Source organism: Rhineura floridana, chromosome 13, assembly GCF_030035675.1.
Source record: "Rhineura floridana isolate rRhiFlo1 chromosome 13, rRhiFlo1.hap2, whole genome shotgun sequence".
In the NCBI taxonomy this organism is placed as follows: Eukaryota; Metazoa; Chordata; class Lepidosauria; order Squamata; family Rhineuridae; genus Rhineura; species Rhineura floridana.
The window spans coordinates 38040256-38062346 of NC_084492.1; the positions used below are offsets into that span (position 1 = coordinate 38040256).

Sequence of the window (22091 nt, forward strand, 5' to 3'; positions counted from 1 at the left end):
GGAATTTGGAAGCGGCTGCCTGGGGAGGCCAGCCGCTGCGATGGGGCTGAGGTGGCGCTAGAGGGTGCTGCCTCCCGGGGAAAGGCCCAGACGGGACGGGACTGCAGAGCACCACCGGCCAAGGAGGAGGCGGAGGTTCCTTCCAGCAAAGTGCAAGTTTGACGCAAAGCAGCGCCGCCCGGGCCAGAGCCAGACACGTGCTGCGGGCAGAGGGAGGCGAGGAGCCGCCGCGGCAGGAGCGAGAGAAACCACAGCAGCTGCTGCTGCTACCGGAGTTTGCGGGAAAGTGAGGCGGGGGCCAGGGCAGCGTACCCCGGAGGACCTTACCCCGCACTTACGGCGGGGCAAAGCCAGGGCAGCCTTCCCCGTCTCTAGTTCCTCCTCCTTTCCCCGGAGGGCCGGCCTGGAGATCTCCGACCCCGAGGGCCAGAAGGCAGGCAGGCAGGCGGGAGGGAGGGAAGACACGACGACGCCTAACAGAGCCCAGAGGGCGGCCCCCGAGGGAGTCAAGATCCCGCCGGAGGGAGCCGCTGCCCGCCTTTCGCCAGGACGCCCGGGAATCGCGCCGTCGCCGCCGCCGCTTCGGAGGCTGGGAGCGGCCACCATGCCGGAGCTCTGCGGGGCCGCCAGCGAGGGAGGACCCCTCTGATCGTGGGGCCGGAGCAGTGACTTTTTAGGGGGCGGGGGGCTCGGACTGGCTCCTCCCTCCACCCCACCCCACGCCCGAGGTGCAGGGAAGCGCCGATGCTGGCGGCGCCCGCGATGAGGCGCGCCTTTCCTGCCGGCTGCGGAACCTGCGCCTGAGCGCGCCGAGGCGCGGTGGGCTGCGGAGATGGAGCTGCGGGTCTTCTGCGGGGTCCTCTACTGGCTGCTCTTGCCGCTCTCCCTCCTGGCTGGTAAGGCTCGGACCTGGGGGGACACCCCACACACACACGCACGCATAGACCCTGTCCTCCAGCACAGCCTTCCTAATTCTCTCGTGCGCTTGCGTTTTTCCGGGGTCCCCGCGCCAGACGGTCAGGGATGCGCCTCTTCCAGCAGCACAGCTGGGGTGGGGGTTAGGGTTAGGCGCGGGGATCTCCCTCTCCTCCTCCTACTATTCCACGTTTGTGATTCCCGGTCGCCCTCTTGCGCCTTTTGGTCGCCCGGTCCCCTCCGCTGCTTACGCGGAAGGCAGGCCCGCTGGCTGCGTGCATTCCCTTTTTACGGATTGGGGAGTTATCAGGTGGGAGGTGGAAAGAGCTGCCGAAGTCCGCGCGGGGACTCGGTGGCTGCCCCTGGCGTTTCTTCACTAGCCCTCGCCGTGAGCCCCCCTTCTACAAAATAGTTTGCCTCTGAATGAGCAAAGCGGGGCGAGAGCGACCTTTGAAAATCCGGTACATAGTGTGCGCGGCAGACGGTTGGACTATATGGCCTTCAAGGGTCTCTCCATATGACACAGTATTTGCATGTTCTGAATACCGGCTGGCATGTGAAGTCTGTCTTTTGAGGGGTGTCCTTTTCCCTTCCCGTATCTGGGGTCTGAGATTCCGAATGAAAGAACTGCTGCTTGGTAGAGTTGTAAAATTCCTTGCTCCTGACTGAATGGCCCATGTGGGGATTTGGCAGTGAGTCATCTGGGTGGGTTGTGGAGAAGGCTCTTGCCACTGGTGCGCCTTGCAGAATGCACTGGTGGTGGCAGCAGCTCCACCTTGGTCCTTGCAAGGCATAGAAGCAATTTCTCATTTCCTTGCAAGGATCTTCCCATCTCCAAACCCGACCCACACCCTGCTGTCCAGTGCTGACAGCGTGTGCATAATTTGTCCTGCCCACAAGTGGTATTTTGTACTGACAAGTATAAACTGAGAGAGAAGGGAGAGGTATAAATTGACGGTTAGGATTGTGTGTCCTTTTTTTTTTTTTGCACGCCTCGCACTTCCAGTATCCTAGAGCCCTTTTGCATTTGGAGTGCTAGCACGTGAAGGAAAGAATTTGAGGAGTAAGAATTTAAGACTGCAGTGCTAACAGACCCTGTGTAGTGAATGTAGGAATGGAATCTGTGTTTTGCAGCTTGGGGCAATACAAATCTGTGGCATAAACACTGATGGGGCTCTGATCTGGTGGTGACTGACCAGGAAAAGGATCTTGGAGTCACAGCAGATAGCTCCATGAAACTGTCAGCTCAGTGTGCGACAGCTGAGAAAAAGGCAAATCTTGGTTGTGGGGAGTTGGAAATAAAACTGCCGGTATCATAGCGCTGTTGTACAAATCTATGGTGCAGCCACACTTGGAATGGGAACATAGGAAGTTGCCTTATACTGAGACCATTCGTTCATCTCTCTCAGTATTGTCTACACTGACTGTCAGCGGCTCTCCAGGGTTTCAGGCAAGGGACATTTCCATCCCTACCTGGAGTTGCTGAGGATTGAACCTGAGATCTTCTATATGCAAAGCAGATGTTCTGAGTTATGGCCTTTCTGGTTTCAGCAGCTTCAAAAAGGATATTGTAGAGCTGGAAAAAGTTCAGAAAAGGGCAACCCAAATGATCCAGGTGCTCAGGTGACTCCCCTGTAGGAAAAGATTTGGAACTTTGGAGTTTAGGGGAAAAAATATGTATATAAAACTCTGCATGTTGGGCAAAGTGGATAGAGGGAAGTTTTTCTCCGTGTCTCAAGGCTGGATTAAGCTGAATTTTGGAAGATTCAGGGAGTCCAAAGGAAGCATTGCTACACACAGTGCTTAGTTAAATTATGGCATTCTCTCCCCACTGAAGTGCATCTGACCACTTTGCTGTACAGTTTTAGGCGAATGCTGAAGATGCACCTCTTTACCCTTCGGCATCTGAGACATGTATTATTAGGACCTACCCTATTTGGGGATTTTATATTGTCTTTAAATTGTTTTTGATGTCATATTTTAAATTTGTTGTATCCTGCTCTGGGACCTTTGGGTGAAGGGCGGGCCATAAATGACAATGATGATAATGATATGTGATGGCCCCAACTTGGATGGCTTTAAAAGGGGATTAGAGAAACTCATGGAGGAGAAGGCTATCCGTGACTACTAATCATGATCACTGCATACTGTGTTGTATCCAAGGTTAATTCTACTCAGAGTAGACCCACTGAAATTAACTGACATTACTAAGTTAGGTCCATTAATTTAAATTGATTCTACTCTGTGTAGACCTTAGTTGGATCAGAGTTGGACCCACCCTCTCCAGGATCAGAGCAGTCACTGGGGATCACAGACCAGAGAGGCCTGCTGTGCTCATGCCCTACTTGTGGGCTTCCCAGAGGCAACTGGTTGGCCTTTGTTGGAACAGGATACAGGACTAGGGAGGCCTTTGTTCTGATTCTGTGTGGCTGTTTATTTTTATTGGTTGTTTATTTTTAGAAACCTCCCTCCCTCTCAATGGGATCCCAGGGCGGCTAAAGGGTACGTTTCCAACATCACAGCCATAAACTCCATTAAAATGGCAATAAAACACAGAGCCACATGCTGTTAACACCCCAAAGCAAACTTAATGAAGCACATGTTAGTATTGCTTTTCCTGGTGTGGAAGGTTAAAGCAAACAAACTTCTAAAGTGTGAGGTACTTTGCCCCTGAGAATTGAAATAAGTAAAAGCTAGTGAAACAACTTTGTTATTGAGCCTAGTGAGTGAAATCTCAGTACAAGTGGAGGCTTTTAATCATAATATTCATCATCTTCATAAACCCAAGGACTTTGTGGCCCAAGCATTTGATGCTGGCACTCCAAAATTTTTTTTTAAAAAAACCCAATAGACCGTCTGCGTATCTGGCACCTGCAAAAATGCCAAGGCTGACTTCTAGGAATTTAAAATATTCTTCCAGGCTCGCTCACAGGGCATTGTCGGAGGGGTGGGGCTCATTTTTCATCGCAAAGTGCATTGCCAAAGCATGACAAGGAAGAACTGGGTCAAATGGTGAATCCTTTTTTGACTAACCTTTCTGCATCACAACTACAGTAACTTGCACAACAGATTGTCCAGATTTCATCTCTGACTTCCAGTATTCTGTTAACTGCCTTTCTTTGGTGGTTTGTTATCCTTTCTTTTCCCTCCCTCTGTTCTGTCCCACTGCCTTGTCTAAACCTAGATGGTATGCTTATTGGGGCAGGGACCCATCGTTTGCTTATGTTGCACAGTAAAATGCAGTGCATGCCAATGGTGCTATATAAAGAATAGCAATTTTAACACGTTGCAAAACAGAGGCAGGAAAGGAGAATCCTTACATTTTAAAATATTAATATCAAGTATTTTTTTGCTTTATGACACTCCCATATGGAATTAAATTTTGCCAGCCTGTTTCAAACGGAGGTTTTGATTTTGCTAGCAGCAAAACTGTGGTTGATTTGTTTGAGTAGCTGCAGTGGAGTGCATGGGGTGGTTCCTTAGATGTGGGCGCTTGAAGGAGAGGGACCTTGTGGTGTCCTGTGGAGATCATTCAGTGTTATTTTTAGATGACATGTTTTGAGTTTGTGATCTTTTCTCTACACCTGTTTTTCAGTAATGGCCGCTGGCTTTTTTTTTGTTTTAAAGTGTACTGAACTAAACTAACAAGATATTTCATTTGGTGTCACTTGTAGCTCCTGTTGTTGAAACAAGAAGGTTCAAGGTTTCTGAGGCTGCCTATTTTTCCATGGCTTGCTTCTGAATGAATCCGAATGAATAATCTGCAGCCTTGCAATGCAATCCATGAATCTGTCTTGTAGTTTTCCTGGCTGCTTCTCTTGTATCAGCTGGCTGTTGAAGTGTCTTCACGCCTCAGAAGGCCTGTGTTTTGAAAGTCCATGTACACATCCAGCCGGCCAGTTTTCCACAAATATTTAATGAACAAGCAAACCCCTAGTCATCCCTGGGCTGTTGCAAAGGTAAACTCTGAAACGGTTGTTAGACTTCCAGCTGCTAGGGAAAGAGAGAGGCTGTTGTTGTGCAGAAGGATGAAGGAAGGGCGTGTGTCCTCCAGAATTGTCCTGCCAGCAAAGTAGCTTTGTGCTTGATGGAGAAAATCTGACAGCTGTTGGACATTCTTAGTGTGAATTACCAGTGGGCTTGCTCATGTTCCCTTGGAGTACAATTCTAATTTGCTTTGGAGTTTTTGGGTAATCCATTCATTCTGGCTACAGGAAGCATTTTGGGATTTTGTTTTTGATGCTGTCCTATGGGAGTTAGAGCGTTGTGTCCAGTGCTAGTAATACTCCCAAGAAGACCCACTGAAAGTAATGGACATGACTAACATTGGTCCATTAATGTTAATGGACCTACTCTGAGTAAAGCTAAATTGGATGCAACCCAGAGGATCAGAATTGTCCCCAGCCTCTGGAAAGCACATAACTAATAGCAGATAGTGAGCTATGCTACTAGTCGAGTAATTTATTTAGAAACAGCTGTTCTTTATTTGTGGTCCTGCTATTTACTCCAGCTGGGCTACTGGTAGGTTGTGCTTGCTGAGTTTTGAGAAGAGGGTGCTCTGTTTGCACCCTGATTGGAGAAGATGGAGATTAAATGGCTGGAAGCTTCACCAACCTGGTGCCCTCCAGATGTGTTGGACTGCAATTCCCTTCAGCCCTCACCTAACGCTGATAGGAGCACTGCTAGGCTTGCTGGCGCTGATGAGAGTTGCAGTCCGGATTATCTGGAGTGCACCAGGATAGCAAAGGTTGCTGTACTGCACTGAGAGCTCAGAGCAAGCTGATTCTGTCTTGGCATGTGTGAGGTGGAACTGAACCCTCTTCTTTGCTTGTGGGCAAAACGTCAGACTCTGACCAGGAGATACAACATAATACCTAGGGCAGAGATGGCCAGCGTTTGTAACCTCAGAAGCTGTTCTGTTCACCAGACTGTGATGTGTGTGCTGGATGTGGTCAGCTCCATAATAAAATTTGCAAAATCTAGCACCAAGAGACATTTGCAGAATCTCACAGTTAGGGAGTGCATGTGGTGAGGAATGGCATTACGTGCAAGTAGGCATGTTTAACGAAATTCAAAGTGGAGCAAGGAGCGCCAACATGGGAAATCTGTTTCTTCCAACTGGGGCCAGTAAAGCTTGATGAAACGGCTTCCTAGGTAATCTTTGGCCTAGGGTATAAAAGTGGTTATTTTCCATTTCCCTCTCCAACCACACCCCTACCTTTTTTGTCACCTTGCAGTCCTGGAAAACCACCTCGGCTGCAGCTTTTGAATTCCAGTGAGATTAAATCAATAAATCAGTTGCCTTTGGGCCAGCAGGGTTTGTATGGGAGATGCCTGATGATGGTTTAAGGTGGAGGCTGTTGAGCGCCAGAGTTACTGGTCAGGTATAGCGCAGAATCGCCCACCCCAGCAGCCTTGCTTTGTGAAGGTGCTCCCTGTTTTGCATCTGATTATCAGAGCCATGAAAACCCTGCTGTGCATTTGTTGAGCCACTCAACACCTTCTTTGCAATCTCCGAATGCCTTGTCAGGCTGTGTGTGTGGCTGTATAGGGGGGAAGGCGGGGGATGCCCAAGCAGCCAGACTCCTTCATTCTCCCTGGGGAAGAGCAGCTTCATTTTTCATTCGGCGGGAAAAAGGGTGCATGTGGCTCTCCAGCTAGCTTGGCACTCTGGGGAGGGAGGGGGACGCCTGCAGGCCACCTATATGTGTGTGGCGTCTTCTATGGCTACAACAGCACTCCTTGGCTGAGATGGGGTATGATGACTGATAAAAATAATCCTGTCTCGTTTCATTCCCTGGACGCTTTTGCGGCCAACATGCCTACCACCACCTCTTTTTTTCCTGGGTGGCTGCACAAGCTAACCGAGCAGCTATGATGCAGTTTCATTTGCGGTAACAGTGGACCACCGCATGTGGGGAAAAGATTTTGCAAGCCCCAGAAGAAGCGGAGGGGCTTTCAGTATGATTAGGACCGGCCTCCCCAAGACTAATTCCTCAACTGGTTTTTCCCCCCTTCTTTCTTAAATAGGCAATGAGTTTCTATTTGTTCCAGCGTGCGCACGTCTCCGTCTCTCTCTCCCCCTCCCAGCAGTGACTCACAGAGGCTACAGGATGTGAGAAGTTTAATTATAACTGTGCCTGCAAGCGCTGCTGTGAGTTCGTCTGTTATGGGCCCTGCTTTTCTGGGCACTGCTCTCAAAAGGAAAATGCTGTGGGGAATAGTCACTGAGTTGATGTCATATGCTAGTTCCAAGATCTGGGTTCAAATCCCCCGTGCCCTGTTTCCTGGAGTTTGTGTGAAGGAACAGAAGTTGTAGTACTGCCCCATTTTTTGATTCCTGTCCACAGTATTAGTTCCCAGTGAGGCTTTAAAGAAGCATAAAAATTCCTGTAGTTTAAAGCTTGGGTGTTAAAAGGTGCAGATGCTTATTTGTCACGCCATTATGTTAACCGAGTACTCAGATTTCTAGTCTTTGCCATCCATTCCAGAGCTCAATTCCCAGGATTCCCTGGGAAGAGGGATTAATTGTTAAATCATGCTTGAAATACTAGCTCTGTGAAGAGCATAGGGGGTCTTCCAACAACTCTCAGCATCTTTAAAACACGACAGTTTCCAGGATTCCTTGAGGGAAGCAATGGCTGTTTAAAGTGCTGTGGTGCTGCTTTAAATGTATAGTGCAAATGTGGCCCTAGTCTGACACTTGAACCACTACCCCTCACTGACTTTTAAGGAGTTTGCTACCCATCATCAGTTTTATATCTGAGAAACAAAGTTAGGGTTAGAAATGGAGCTTAGGGGTTCCAGGACTGAATGATAGGAGTGCCCCAAAAGCATGCTGTCACACTTCTTACAGCTTTGCAAATATGTCCAAAGTCACATTTACAGGCTCACTTTCCACTCACACACTTGTGAGCCATTTGTGTGGCACATCAGTGGCCAAAAAAAAAAGGGGGGGGGAAAGAACCACCTCTGTTCCAAATAGCAACGGTTTCCCTCTTTCTTTGTCTGGGGGAAATCCTCATTCGTCATGCAGACGACCAAGCAAGTAGCCACTGACAAATCCAGTGCATGATCTTTGTTCTTCATTTGTGTGTGCTTTCTGTTTTGGTGTAAGATGCTTTGGGGACCTTATTTAGGGCTGAAAAGTAGGGTACAAATGATTTTAGAAATTTTATTTATTTACTAAATTAATATCCTGCTCTTCCTCCCAGAAGGCGCCCAGGGCGGCAAATAAAAACACTAAAAGCACTCTAAAACATCTTAAAAACAAAAGACTTTGAAACATATTACAACAAAACATCTTAAAAACATCTTTTAGAAAAGCCAGCTTTAAAAACATCTTAAAAAGCAATTCCAACACAGATGCAGACTGAGATAAAGTCTCTACTTAAAAGGCGTGTTGAAAGAGGAAAGTCTTCAGCAGGCGCCAAAAAGAAAACAAAGACAGCGCCTGTTTAATACTTAAGGGGAGGGAATTCCAAAGGGTACATGCCACTACACTAAAGGTCCGCTTCCTATGTTGTGCAGAACGGACCTCCTGCTAAGATGGTATCTGCAGGAGGCCCTCACCTGCAGAGTGCAGTGATCGACTGGGTATGTAAGGGGTAAGATGATCTTTCAGTTATCCTGGTACCAAGTTGTATAGGGCTTTGTACACCAAAACCTTGAATTGGCCCAATAGCTAATGGACAGTCAGTGCAATTCTTTTAGCAGCAATGGGGTAACATGTTGGTGATATCCTGCCCCAGTGAGCAGTCGTGCTGCCTCATTTTGCACCAATTGAGCTTCTGAACCATCCTCAAGGGCAGCCCCACATAGAGCACATTACAGTAATCCAGCCTGGAGGTTACCAGTGCATGGACAACAGTGGTCAGGCTATTCCAGTCCAGAAATCGTTGCAGCTGTCTTATCAGCCAAAGATGGTAAAAGGCACTCCTAGCCACTGAGGTCATCTGGGCCTCTAGTGACAAAGATGGATCCAGGGGTACCCCCACCTACGGACCTGCTCTTTCAGAGGGAGTATGATCCCATTCAAAGCAGGCAACTGACCAATTATCTGAACCCGGGAACCTCCAACCCACAGCACCTCCATCTTGATAGGATTCAGACTCAGTTTATTGGCCCTCATCCAGCCCACCACTGAGTCCAGGCATAAAAGGAGAGGTGCAGGGACTAAAGCTGGGCTGGGGACATTCCTTCCTCCTCCCATTTTTTGCCACCTTCTGACCAGGAGCCTCACTCCCTAATCCCAACTATGTGGAAGCAGACAGTGATGACTCAGTAAAAAGGAGGAAGCACTCTGTGCATGCTTGAATGGGTCATTTATTTCTGCTTGTGCTCTTCCAGACCTACTGTAAGCTGTGACATTCAGACTAGGTTCTGGCATTGAGATCTAGCAACGCTCATGCTCCTTTGCACTCCTAGCCATTTGGAAGGGTGTGTGCACACTTGCGCGAGAGTGAAAGACTGTGTGTGTGTGTGCGGGCGCACATGTTTGGCAACACAATAACGTCTCTCTTTGCTGTAGGCCTCTCCTCCACCCTCCCACTCACTATCTCTCCCTTGCAACACGTCTGGCTTGCTCAGCTGGTGTTCTTGGTTTCATTTCGCTGGGTTCCTTTCCCCTTTTTTCCTCCCCATTCCTCCTCCTGCCACTAGATCAGCTGCTGAACTTATTTTGAAGGTCTGCAACTGAGGCCTGTGAGACCCAGCAAGCAGTGCTCCCAAAATCTTGTGTGTGTCCGGGACGGGAGGCAATGCTGGGATTACTCAGTATAGATACACTCTGTACAGGCTTAGAGACCTTAAGTATTACTCAGGTTATTAAACAATTTTTTTTAAAATCGATTGGGCTGGCTTTTAGCAGTCTGCTCAATAATGTTTTCGCAATATTCAGATTTTAAGATAGTGTCTCTTTATAGGATCCTTAAAGAAAGGTTGCAATCTGCTACCCTCAATTGGATTTTTTAACATCTTTTAGCAGCTGTCACCATCCTAGTGTCTTCTGGATGTTTTGGACTACAACTTCCATCAGCTCAACTAGATGGCCAGTAGTCAGGGATGATGGGAGTTGGAGTCCAAAACATCTGGAAGGCATCAGGTTGGGGAAAATTGATGTATAGTATTGTGCTGTTAAATGTGAAAGCCAGCAGGTTGACAAAGAAAAAGAAGCCCTGCTGCAGTTTTTGAAGAAAAGACAAATCTATGTTCTTTTCTTTTTTTGTTACATTTGGGAATATGCTTTTTTAATATAATGTTAAATTGATTTCCAAACAATCAATATTTATATGAAATCCAAATACCAAAAAAGAAGAAAAAATACAGATTATTTTCAATTAAATATCAATAACTTTCATTATTACCAGGCATAACATTTCATTATATTGTTGTGAAATAATAATCAGACTTGTAAGAAGGGTGGGGGGACTGTAAATATATGGCATTTGATTTAGTCATTCCAGATTCAATTGAGCACCACAGGCAGGGCTTGTCCACCTTATTGTGTGTTTACAAAATTAATAAAGTCAAACCAAATTTATTAAAAAAATTCTCCCCCAGTCCTCTTATCAGCCTTAAGTTGCCTGTCAGTTTCTCTAAAAGCACAATATCCCATAGTATTTGATACCAAAATTTAACATTTGCCCCTGCTAGATCTTTCAAACAATGTGCAATTGTTATGCATGCTGCTAATAATGGGAAACTAATCAAGATTTTGTTTTGCAAGTCTGCATCTTCATTCAGGAAAAGGTTTAAAAGCGTTTTTACTTTTGGGAACGTGTTATGCAAAACATTCCCTAACATAGTTAACACAGCAGAGTTAAAATGTATCTGGATACAAACAAATTTAAGACCGGAAGGGTTTAAAAGATACATTCATTACCATTGATTTTACCAGAGTGCTGTTGTTGATTTTACCAGACTGATCAGTTGCCCTGGATGTTGTTGTTAGAGGAGCAGAAAAATGCAGTAATTTCACAGGAAAGACAAACTCTTTACTCAGGTTTGAATGCTAACTGGAAGGAACATGATATCTTTGAAAGTTTCTTTTTTATCAAATCTGGTGCAAAGAGGAAGCTGATGTGTCTCTATGACCTTTCCTTGGACACTCCTGTAAAGGAAGCAGCCCCACTAAAAACCAGGATAATTTGTGCTATAATCATTTACACACTTAGGCTGCAATCTGGTGACACATTAACTCTGTGTGTGTGTGTGTGTGTGTGTGTGTGTGTGTGTGAGGGAGGGAGGGAGGGAGGGAGTGAGGGAGGGAGTGTGTGGGAGGGAGGGAGGGGGGGAGGGGGGGAGGGAGGGGGAGAGGGAGGGAGGGGGAGAGGGAGGGGGAGAGAGGGAGAGGGAGAGGGAGGGGGGGATAGTTTTGAAAGCAAATATATATGTCTGGTGACACATTAACTTTTTTCACATGCCCAGAGGCTGATCCCTGGCATTGAAAAGAAGTATTGGTCTCCACTCATGGATCAAATTAATTATATGGTTAATTGCAAAACCATATACAGCAGGGGTAGGGTCCCTCCGCGTCCAGCCCTCCAAGCCTCTCTCTCAGGCCCTTGGATCCATCCTACCCAGCCACACCCCTCCCTGGGCCTCCTTGAGTGTTTTTTTTTTTGCCTGGTTTGGTTGTGCCCTTGAAGTCTCCTGCTGGTCTGGAGGGAGGATAGAGAGGGCTCTGTGAGCGTGTGCAGAAACCATCCTACTGTAGAAAGTTGAGAGGTGAAATGCATGAAAGGTTGTCACATAGAGGAGGGCCAGGATCTCTTCTCGATCATCCCAGAGTGCAGGACACGGAATAATAGGCTCAAGTTGCAGGAAGCCAGATTTCGACTGAACATCAGGAAAAACTTCCTAACTGTTAAGAGCCATAAGACAATGGAACCAATGACCTAGAGAGGTAGTGGGCTCTCCGACACTGGAGGCATTCAAGAGGCAGCTGGACAGCCATCTGTCAGGAATGCTTTGATTTGGATTCCTGCATTGAGTGGGTGGTTGGACTTGATGGCCTTATAGGCCCCTTCCAACTCTACTATTCTATGATTCTATTATTAACATTTGCTGCTCCGCCCACTTTTGCCTCTGGCCCCGCCCACCACAGGAATGTGGCCCTCTTGCTGGAAAAGGTTGTCCACCCCTGGTCTACAGCCGAATGCATTGTGAAGCAGGGATCTCTGATTAAAGGGTTTAATACCTGCCTCTTTGTTCCTTTTTTGGCATCTGCTACTTTGTGTCCCATTTAACTTTTGTTCTGGACTGAAGAATCAGAGTTCACAGTGACACAACTTGGCTCTCTTCTCAGTTGTAACTACTCCCACACCCCTTTCCTCCCAGGGAACTACTTAAAATGTAAGAATAGCCTAGCTGCTGGATCAAGCCAATGGCCCATCTAATCCATCCTGTGTCACAATGACCAAGAGGTACATAAAAGGTGCAATGATACAATATTGGTATCGCAAGATCTGGTTCATTGCCTTTATGGAAAAACGAACATACAAACTAAGGGCTGCCCATGGTATTTCTAAAACTGACAAATTTACCTCAATATGGTTTTCTTTTATCCAATATGTTAACAATAAAGAGCACAATCAAAATTACAGGCGGGCCCCACTTATAAGGCAGGTTCCGTTCCGGACTGCCACCGTAAAGCGGAAATCACCGTGAAGTGGAACCCATTGACTATAATGGGGCACGTTGCGAGAAAATGACGTCAAAATGGCGCACGACGGGGAAAAACCGCCGTAAAAGCGGAACAAGTGCTTTAATGTGGGGACTTTCCCTAATTGAAAGCCGCCGCATTAGTGAATCACTGTAAAGCGAAGCGCTGTAAAGCGGGGCCCTACTGTATGCTAAAATTTGGAGCGACGCATGTTAAACAAATTTAGAAAAAAAATGTGCTCACCTGCTTCACCCACCCTTGTTTCTCCCCCTTTCCCCCCTTTCTGTTCCCCCTTTTTTCCTCTTTGCCCCCCATCCCCTTATTCCTTAAGTAATGCCACCTGGTTGGGGGGAGGGGGTTGTTTGAGGGGCTTGTAATTAGTTGTATTGAAGTTGACATTTGTGTAAAAGATGTACGTTCTCAATTAACTACAATGTGTGTATTATCCTCTTAGAAGAAACAACAAAGACTTGTTACATCATATTGTAAATTTCATTTGGAAAATCAATAAAACATTATATACAAAAAAAAAATGACCAAGAGGTGCCTCTGGGAAGCCTGCAAGCAGGACCTGAGCTCAGCAGAGCTTTCTCCCCACTTGAGATTCCCAGCAACTGGAATGCAGAGGCAGAACACCGCCGTTGTGATTAGTCACCATTGGATCATAGGGTCATATGAAGCAGCCTTTTACTGAGTGATACCATTGGTCCATCTAGCTCAGTACTGTCTACACTGACTGGCAGCGGCTCTCCAGGGTTTGAGGCAGGATTCTCTCCAAGCTCTACCCGGAGATACCAGGAATTGAACCTGGGGCCTTCTGCATGCAAAGCAGATACTCTGCCACTGAGCGACAGCCCTCTACCAAATGTTAAGGCAACTGGTAGCCTTGTCCTTCATGAATTTGTCTTAACCCTTTGTTAAAGTCATCCAAGTTGTGGCTGTTGCTGCATCTTGTGTGAGTGAATTCCATACAGTAGTTTACTATTTGCTCTCCAATCTAACAGGCCCCGTAAAGAGAGTGGAAGCGTGCTGAGGTTGGTAATCGAGAATCTAAGCAGCCACATTGGATTTAGCAGTTATATACTGGTTACAGCAGAACAACCTTCCACAGCCTGTTGCCCTCTGAATGTTGTAATCCCACCCCGTATATTTAAAGAATTTCTATGCTTCTGGGCAGGGGAGATAGGCCTGGTTTTTAATGTTTAGAATAAATATTTATAGAAAAAAGATGCATTTGCTTCACTGTGAGAGCAAGGGGGGAAATACCTGTTCTCAGATTGGGGCACCTGCCATGTGCAGTTTTTACAAGTGCTTACATTAAAAATAACTTTTTAAAAAGTGGGGTGACTTTTTAGTTAATTAAAGAGGTTTTAAATCAGTTAATCCATGGTAGGGTAACCTTCAGTCCAAGGGCCACAGTCCAAGAGCCAGTAATGGCCACCAGCTTGGATGGCTTTAAAAGAAGATTAGACAAATTCATGGAGGACGGGGCTATCAGTGGCTACTAGCCATGATGGCTGTGCTCTGCCACCCTAGTCAGAGGCAGCATGCTTCTGAAAACCAGTTGCCGGAAGCCTCAGGAGGGGAGAGTGTTCTTGCACTCGGGTCCTGCTTGTGGGCTTCCCCCAGGCACTTGGTTGGCCACTGAGAGAACAGGATGCTGGACTAGATGGGCCACTGGCCTGATCCAGCAGGCTCTTCTTATGTTCTTATTCCCTTTTGGGCAACCTTCTTGTGGGGGGGAGGATGCAAGTGGTGGGTGGGGCCAGAGGCAAAAGAGGGTGGAGCAATAAATGTAAACTTTTACCTCTGCACGGTAGGCTAGTAGAAAGTTCCTGCACCCACACAATCTCTCTGTTCTCCATCCAGTCAAGCAAGAGGCCTTATCATCCCAGCCAGGCAAAAAAAACCCCAAAACAACCTCAAGGAGGGTGCAAAGCAAGGCTAGTGACAGGTGTGACCTGGGGCGGGGGTTGGCCCGGGATGAGTTTTGAGGGCCAGATGGACAGGTCTGGAGGGCCACATTCAGTCCCCAAGCCTGAGGTTCCCCACTCTTGAGTTAATCTAACCAAGGAATCAGTGACAGTACTAGTTTGGCAGCTGGTGGCGTCTGCTGTTTGGTGGCTCCTGACATGGCAGCTTCACTGTTACTTGACTTTTGCATTGATTCCCCCCCCCTTCCTGTAACAGACCTCAGTGCTTCCTGCCAGCCCTCCTCCAAGTCTAGTGGTGGCCCTCCTCTCTGCTCTTGGCCGTTCTGGGGTCTCTTTGTCCTCCCCTCACTCCTGAGACCATTAGTGGATGCCTGCATCTCCAAATTGAATTAATTTTCCATATAAACAGGATGCACTGGGTGAAATGGCCCCTGTGATGACTTTTTTTCCAGTAAGCAGAAAGACACTAGTCTTTCTTTTTTTCCCCCTAGAAATATCACTGGCTTGGCATGGGGAAAAGTTTTTTTTAATGCTGTTCCCCCAGGAGTGGAGAGCACTCTGTCCTTCTTTTAATTAGCACCTAATTGGTTTTTCATCTGGATAGTAAAAGCGAGTTGCAGCCTCCATATAGATTTCTTGGCTGAAAAGAGAAGCAAAGCTGCAGTGACTGACTCCTGCACAGCCTTCCACAACCTGGTACCCACCAAATCATTTTGTACTACAACTCCCATCTAGGGATGGGGGGAGAAATTTAATTCAGTGTGCATTTAAAGATGAATGTACCAAATTTCTGAAACAAAATACGCAAACTGAAACGCAGCCATCCTTGACAAGTCACACGTCTCTGGTTTTGCAGTGCGGTTCTCCAGCCAGGCAGTGTGTCAGATAATGCAGGTACTTAGGTCAAGTGTGCATATCAGTGCATAGCTTAATTAAAATAATATACAAAATGCATTATATTCGGGAAAATGTCTTTGCAAAAACATATACTGCGTGTTAGGAGAAATTCGCAGTAAAATCCTGATGAATTTTCACAAGGACTTAAAAAAAATCACAAACTGCTGTGGAAATGGGCAGAATGGGATTTAAGACTGGAAAAATGAGACAATGAAAGAGACCAAAGTGATATATTCGCCCATCCCTTTTCCTGTCGACTGTACTGGCTGGGGCTGGTGAGAGTTGAAGTTTGACACAATCCAGAGGGCACTAGGTTGGGGATGGCTGCTCTTGCCTCCTGTCCTTCGTCACAAACTCAGTGGTATCTTCTTGATTGGGGAGGAGGAGGAGAACTGGAATTCTAACCCCTGCGGTGGGGTAGACTTGTAGTAGACACATCCAACACAATTTGGGAAGGTCAGGTTCTCATGCGAGGAATGAGCAATGCCGAAACATTCCTCATTCTTTCAGTAACACTCATGTCTTCAAGGCGAAAAGTGCTTCCACAACACCCCTGGGACTGTTGTACTTCCTTCTTCCATATATGTGATCTCTTGTATTGTTCTGTACTAAATAGAACACTAGGGCCTAAGTTGGTGGTACAGCACATAAGTGTCTAAGATACCTCAAAGGGACACCTTTGATGACATTTGGACCAGTTCCAAATCACCTGGCTGAGGTTTTCCTTGTGTATCATACAATAAAAAGTAGCTAAAGGTAGCAGCTGTCTGAAGGTATTACAGGGAGGTGATGTTCTTGGTACTCTGTTTACAGGCTTGCTATGGTAGCTTGTTGCAAAAGTCTCGTGGTGCCTTGAGAGACTTCTTATTGTCATTTTTCTCTGCTGCTCTATTGTTATCTTGTGGCATAAACTTTTGTAGATTAGAGCCCATTTTGTCAAATGCAGGAAGTATACCTTGCAGGAAGTTTTGTCTTCAGTAGGCGGAATATATGTAGCATCTGCATGTGCTCACATATTATGTCGGTGTGATAACCAATGCGGTCGAAAAGCCACCAAATGCAAGAGGTTCAGTCTGCAGCATTTCTGTGCAAAGTTCAAATGTGTGCAAGATAAGTTCAGTGACCGTTCTGAACAGCTGTAATTGGCAACAATAATGCACGGCTTTTGGGACGGTGTCTGAGCCAGTTCGTTGTGGACATCTGTTTGGGCAGCTGGGAAAGCCTAGCAGCTGTTTTGCATGAGCTGTGGCCAACTCCAGAGATCTCTGCTTTTGAAATACCCTCTTGCCTACATGTTGGCCAATTGTACCTTAACTGTGGAGTTTGTCTCTGTCTTGCTGCTCTAAGTCTGCTACGTGTGGTTGTCTCTGTCATTGTGGCAGAGTCCTGTCTTCTTATTTTATATCATTAAAAAAAATCACCACAGAACATCCACCACTACCCCTCTGTGGCACTGGTGACTTTTCTAGCCGACAAAACGTCCAGTTAAGCAAATCCTAGGTTTTATATGCCCTTGGGTGAGATGTGTAATTTTTTATTTATTTATTTTATTTATTTTCCTCTGCAGAACACTGCTGTTTGCATGATGCTGTGCTCTCATTATTACAAGCATCCTTTTTGGATGCTTTTTGTGTTCAGTCCACAAAGCCCTGAAACTGCACGGAGATTGCACCATTGGAATTGCAGACTCTTGCAAAGGCATGTGAGATGCCTGGCTTCTGTGAAACTCTGTGAAACAAACGGAGGAGCAGTTGGCTCTCCAAGTTGCAGTCTGTATCGCCACCTTGATGGGATTGGCACAAAAGGCAAAAAGAAAGGATGCCGGCCTTTGCTTTGTAATGCTTCCATCTTGGTGTGAAAAGAGACTTGCGCGTAAGTCTGCATAATTTACTAGTACCTGTTTTTTTTTATTATTGCGTTTATATTTTACCTTTCCTCCAAGGATCTCAAGATGGTATACACAGTTCTCCTCCTTCCCTTTTTATCCTCAGAATAACTCTGTGAGTAGATTGTATTGAAAGACTGACTGGCCCAAGATCATCCAAAGTTGTATGAAATGTTTGTTGGATATAATCCCCAGTGAGTTTCCTGACTAAGTGAAGATATGAACCCTGGCCTCCCAGATCCTAGTCTGACACTCTGAAGTTTCTAAATGCTACGCCACACAGGCTCTAGTATGTAAATTGCTTTACTATTAGTGGCTTGAAAGGAAAATAAAAACCCTCACCCTTCTTTTGAGTCTACAAAAGCTTCAAAGTCTGGTTATCTGGAGGCAATCCTGAGTCGCCACAGGCAACCAGGTTGAAGGACTGAACTGAGGGCCCAGGAAGGGACATCCCAAAGGTGTTGGGACATGTTCAGTGGGGACATCCCAAAGGTGTTGCTGATGCTTCATTTTTGTGGCTGTGAGATGACCTGCAAATCCTGTCTCTGACATAATGAATTGCCTGGAAACAGAAGCAAGTTGTCTGCTGGCTTCTGATAGAGTTGCCTTCTAAATCTCACTCAAGCAGCTGTGAGAGTTGTGCTGGTAAATTATAGCCCCTCACCTTTTTCTGTCACAAGCTGTGTTATGTCTTTGCTTATTCAGCTCTGGCGACTTGTCAGGATTGCTTTAATAAGTTTTTTCTTTGTTGCAAATTCAGCCTGAGCAAGTCTGGGCTCCTCCCGGCTTTACTCTGCCAGGAGAAAATGCATTCGCTATGTCAGGTTGAAGCTCTTGATGTCCACATGATGAAAGGACAAACTTTGTCCATTTGGGGAATAAAAAGGTCGGTTGCAGGAATTGTTTTGAGTTAATATTTTCTTTTTCTTTTTTTAATTTTCAAGATCCTCCTTAGGTATGGAATAGCTTGTGGGCTTCTGCTATCTCTTGCGTACTGATGTGGCTGACAGAAGCAAACAGGATGAGCTCTGTGAGCCTGCAATATGAAATTTACTGAAGCTGGCTCTCTCTTTAGGCTTTACTCTCCTCATGCCCCCCTGACTGCTTCTGTCTGAGTAAGCACACAGTCTTTGCATGCAGCACTGTGGGTACAGTTGCATTGCACATAGTGCAAGTCATAGTGCTCCCCAGGGTGGCATGGTGTCCACGGTGAACTGGTGTGATGGGGAATTAATTACTGTATCTCTTAGCAGAAGCTCACACACTCACCAGTCTCCCATCTCCACCTCTGTTCATCTGGTTTTAGGGCGCTTCTAGATGACTTCTTTATTGAGCATTTATCCCGATTTGTTTGCAGGGAGATTAGACAGAATTGGCTGTTTAATGAGCATTCACTCTGATTTGTTTGTGAGGAGGTTAGATGATGTTGTGTTAAAAAGCAAGTGTTAACCCACACTTTCCCGGGCATTTTCCTGTCACTTATGGGAAAAAGTCAGATCTTTTGGGAGGGAGCAGGTTTGTTCTGCGAGAACTTCCAATAATCTTTAATTACGCAACCTGAATTTGCTGGCATGTGATTTAGGCCACATTCACACTGTACACATTTATTCCACTATTATTCCACTTTAAACAATCATGGAGAGTGGGGGCCTTTGGTCTCACATTCTGCCCTGTAAGGTTGTAACTGGAGCCTGAGGAAGAGAAGAAGCATTTGCTATTAGGCAGAGAGAAGTGGGGCCCGCAATCCCGCTCAGAAATCCCATCGTCTGGAAGCACCCTTAGACTGTCCCACTCACCCACCAGCCCAGGATATGGTAAATCACCATGTTGGCATCCCTTTGTGACTTGGTAGTCCTCTCATAGCCCAGGCCTTTGCTTTTTTGTTAATTAAGTTCCTTGTGGTGGATTCATGTCACCAATTTTCTCTCGGAATGCTTCGTCACTGAGAACAGCTCAGGGGCTTGGCCTTGTATACTGAAACTCCTGGGCAGAAGGGGTTGTGTGGTTAGGATTCCTCTGAAGCCAAGCTGGCCCAGAGCCTTGGGTGGCTTTCTCCCCCTTCTTTTAAAAGAGTGGGGGAGAAGCCAACGCCTCTCTCAAATGTACTTTTTGTGACCCAGGCCTGTAACAAAGAAGGCTTCGGGTAGAATTAAGGTTAATAAAAGAAAACCAGGCCGACTGCTTAGAACTAAGGCCAGCTAAGAAAAGCCACTGCAGGACTATTCCTGAGCTGGGTGTAGCTCTGAAGATTCCCCACCCTCTTGTGAAACATAAAAGCAGCTTCTCAATGCAATTCCAAATTGTTCTTTTCAGCCTCAACTAGCTTCAAATATTCTAGCAATATTTGCTGTGGCATTCCAGGCCTCTTCATGCATGCACACATACGCGCACACACACACTGGCTCAGCTTAATTTTTTTGTTTTCTTTTAAATTGCTTCCACAAAGGAGGACTCTCTTCTTGAGATAGCACATTTGGACCCATCTTTGTACTTTTTTTGTACGGGGGCTCTCATGACGCTGCTGTCTTTGCAAACAGAGTAAAGAAGTGCCCTTTTTCTTTTGTCCTGTCTTTGGCTTATATCTGTTCCATGTTCTGAGGTGGTGATATTCAAACCGGCTTGCCCTCAATCTGATGGGTTGTGAACTGACATGAGGTGAACATAAGAACATAAGAAGAGCCTGCTGGATCAGGCCAGTGGCCCATCTAGTCCAGCATCCTGTTCTCACAGTGGCCATCCAGGTGCTTGGGGGAAGCCCGCAAGCAGGACCCGAGTGCAAGAACACTCTCCCCTCCTGAGGCTTCCGGCAACTGGTTTTCAGAAGCATGCTGCCTCTGACTAGGGTGGCAGAGCACAGCCATCATGGCTAGTAGCCATTGAGAGCCCTGTCCTCCATGAATTTGTCTAATCTTCTTTTAAAGCCATCCAAGCTGGTGGCCATTACTGCGTCTTGTGGGAGCAAATTCCATAGTTTAACTATGCACTGAGTAAAGAAGTACTTCCTTTTGTCTGTGTCTGTGGATCACAGACACTGTGCTGCTATTTCTCACTCCTTCCCCCCCACACACACACTTATTTTTCTTTATTTGCTGATTGTTCAAGAGAGCCCAATGGGGTGGAGGACTTAAAATGGCTCCTTTTGGGCCCTTCTGCATTAGCAGTTGGTTTTGAGGTTAAACTGTGCGAGCTGGTGAGTGTCAGAACAAGTCAGGGTGACAGAAAAGGTGTTAAAACTGTTGACGTTTGGAGTAAAGGTGGATCGTGGTTCTGAAAAGCTGAAGGCCACTGTTCTACCCTGTTGCTGGTGCCAGGGTTGGGCTGTACCAGAAATCAGGTCTTGGATGTGTGTGTGTTTTCCAATGCAGAGTCCCTGCCATCAGGAGCTCAGGCAGGCCGGGGTTCTATTAGTTATGCCTGCTCAGAGGCCTCCTGTTGCAAGGACAGCCAACGTGGTGTCCTCCAGACATTGTGGAATGCAACTCCCACCGTCCCTGGCCTTTGGCCATAATGGCTTGGGCCTGATGAAGCATGTCATGTCAGCTGCCCCTTTGCTATTGCTTGCCAGTGACTGGGGATAATATCCCTTTTTGTGCCCGAAGGGCTCAGAGTACACACCATCCTGGCTAACCCTCCAGACTAGGTCCAGCCTCAGTCTGTGAGATTCCTATGTGAGCCAGGCCCCTGCAACCGGCCACTTCAGCCCAGACAGGCCCTGCTCATGCAGACGCCAAATCACATTTTTTAATGCAGTTGATTACAACATGGCTGAGTCGCATACTGCACAGAAACACCCTGTGGTCTCTAGCTGATTTGACCTCGGGGGACATTCATTCCACCAGCCAGACACTTAGTTGTGAAGAAAACCCATTCCACTGAGACCTAATTCTCCCATACATCAGATGAGGAGAGTAGACTGTGTCTGGCCTGTACCACTTCTGACGGCAGGTGGGGGCTCACATGTCAGAATGCTTTTCTTTCAATAAATACATAAATTAAAAAATAGAAAACTGGTGTATCAGGGAGACAACTAGGTTGCTGGAACACTTCTCCTTGATGCACCCATTTTCCCTATACAGGGATTTATTTGTATCTTGCTTTTTCATGGAGGATCGTATAGCCTACACGAATACTCATCTGCAGTCTGAAGTGATACAGTCCAGGCACAGATCGATCACTGGTTAGTTCATCTTGAGGGAAATATTTCATGGGTATTTCATGGGTCAATCCACCCAACCCAATGATTCTGTCTCTAAAAGAGTCCCTCCCTGTGCCTCCAGAATGTGTGTGTGTGTGTGTGTGTGTGTGTGTGTGTGAGAGAGAGAGAGAGAGAGAGAGAGAGAGAAGTTTATTACATCTTAATTCTTGACCCAGTAGGTCACATCTGAGCCAACGTCGACTGGAACTATTCCTAGAAATGAGGCTGACATGGCATGTGGAAGACTTTTGTATGACAGAGTTGGCCCCCTAGACAAGCCTCAGTGGCTGAGTCACGTCAGCTTAGGCCCAAAGCCAGAATTCGCTTTGCTCACCAAAGGTCCCAAGATGGCCGCCTCACTTCCTCTGTTTTGAGACTGGCCATGCGGAGCCCTGAGCTGCCTCCTTGTGTCACGCAGGATGGAGAGAAGTCCCTGCATATTATCCATGTGCCAGGGGAGGCTTGGCCATCTCCCTGATGATGGATGATGTTTACAAAGTGAAAAATGTTTGCAAAAGCATTGCCTGAGGACTGGTGGTCTGGCTGTGGCAGCAGAATAGCAGAGTGGTTTTACTTCTGCTGGATTTAAGGGACACTGTT

The 22091-nt window shown here is 46.6% G+C and overlaps 1 protein-coding gene across 5 annotated transcripts in view; it reads left to right on the forward strand.

The window, feature by feature from the left end:
• The first annotated feature begins 211 nt into the window (after nucleotides 1-211).
• PIEZO1 (piezo type mechanosensitive ion channel component 1 (Er blood group)) overlaps nucleotides 212-22091 on the forward strand; it is a 147783-nt gene continuing 125903 nt past the window's right edge. For all 5 annotated transcript variants that reach the window (XM_061594542.1, XM_061594544.1, XM_061594546.1 and 2 more), the window contains exon 1: nucleotides 212-896. In XM_061594542.1, coding sequence (XP_061450526.1) covers nucleotides 833-896 — 64 coding nt within the window. In that variant the 5' untranslated portion in view covers nucleotides 212-832. The remainder of the gene's footprint in view (nucleotides 897-22091) is intronic.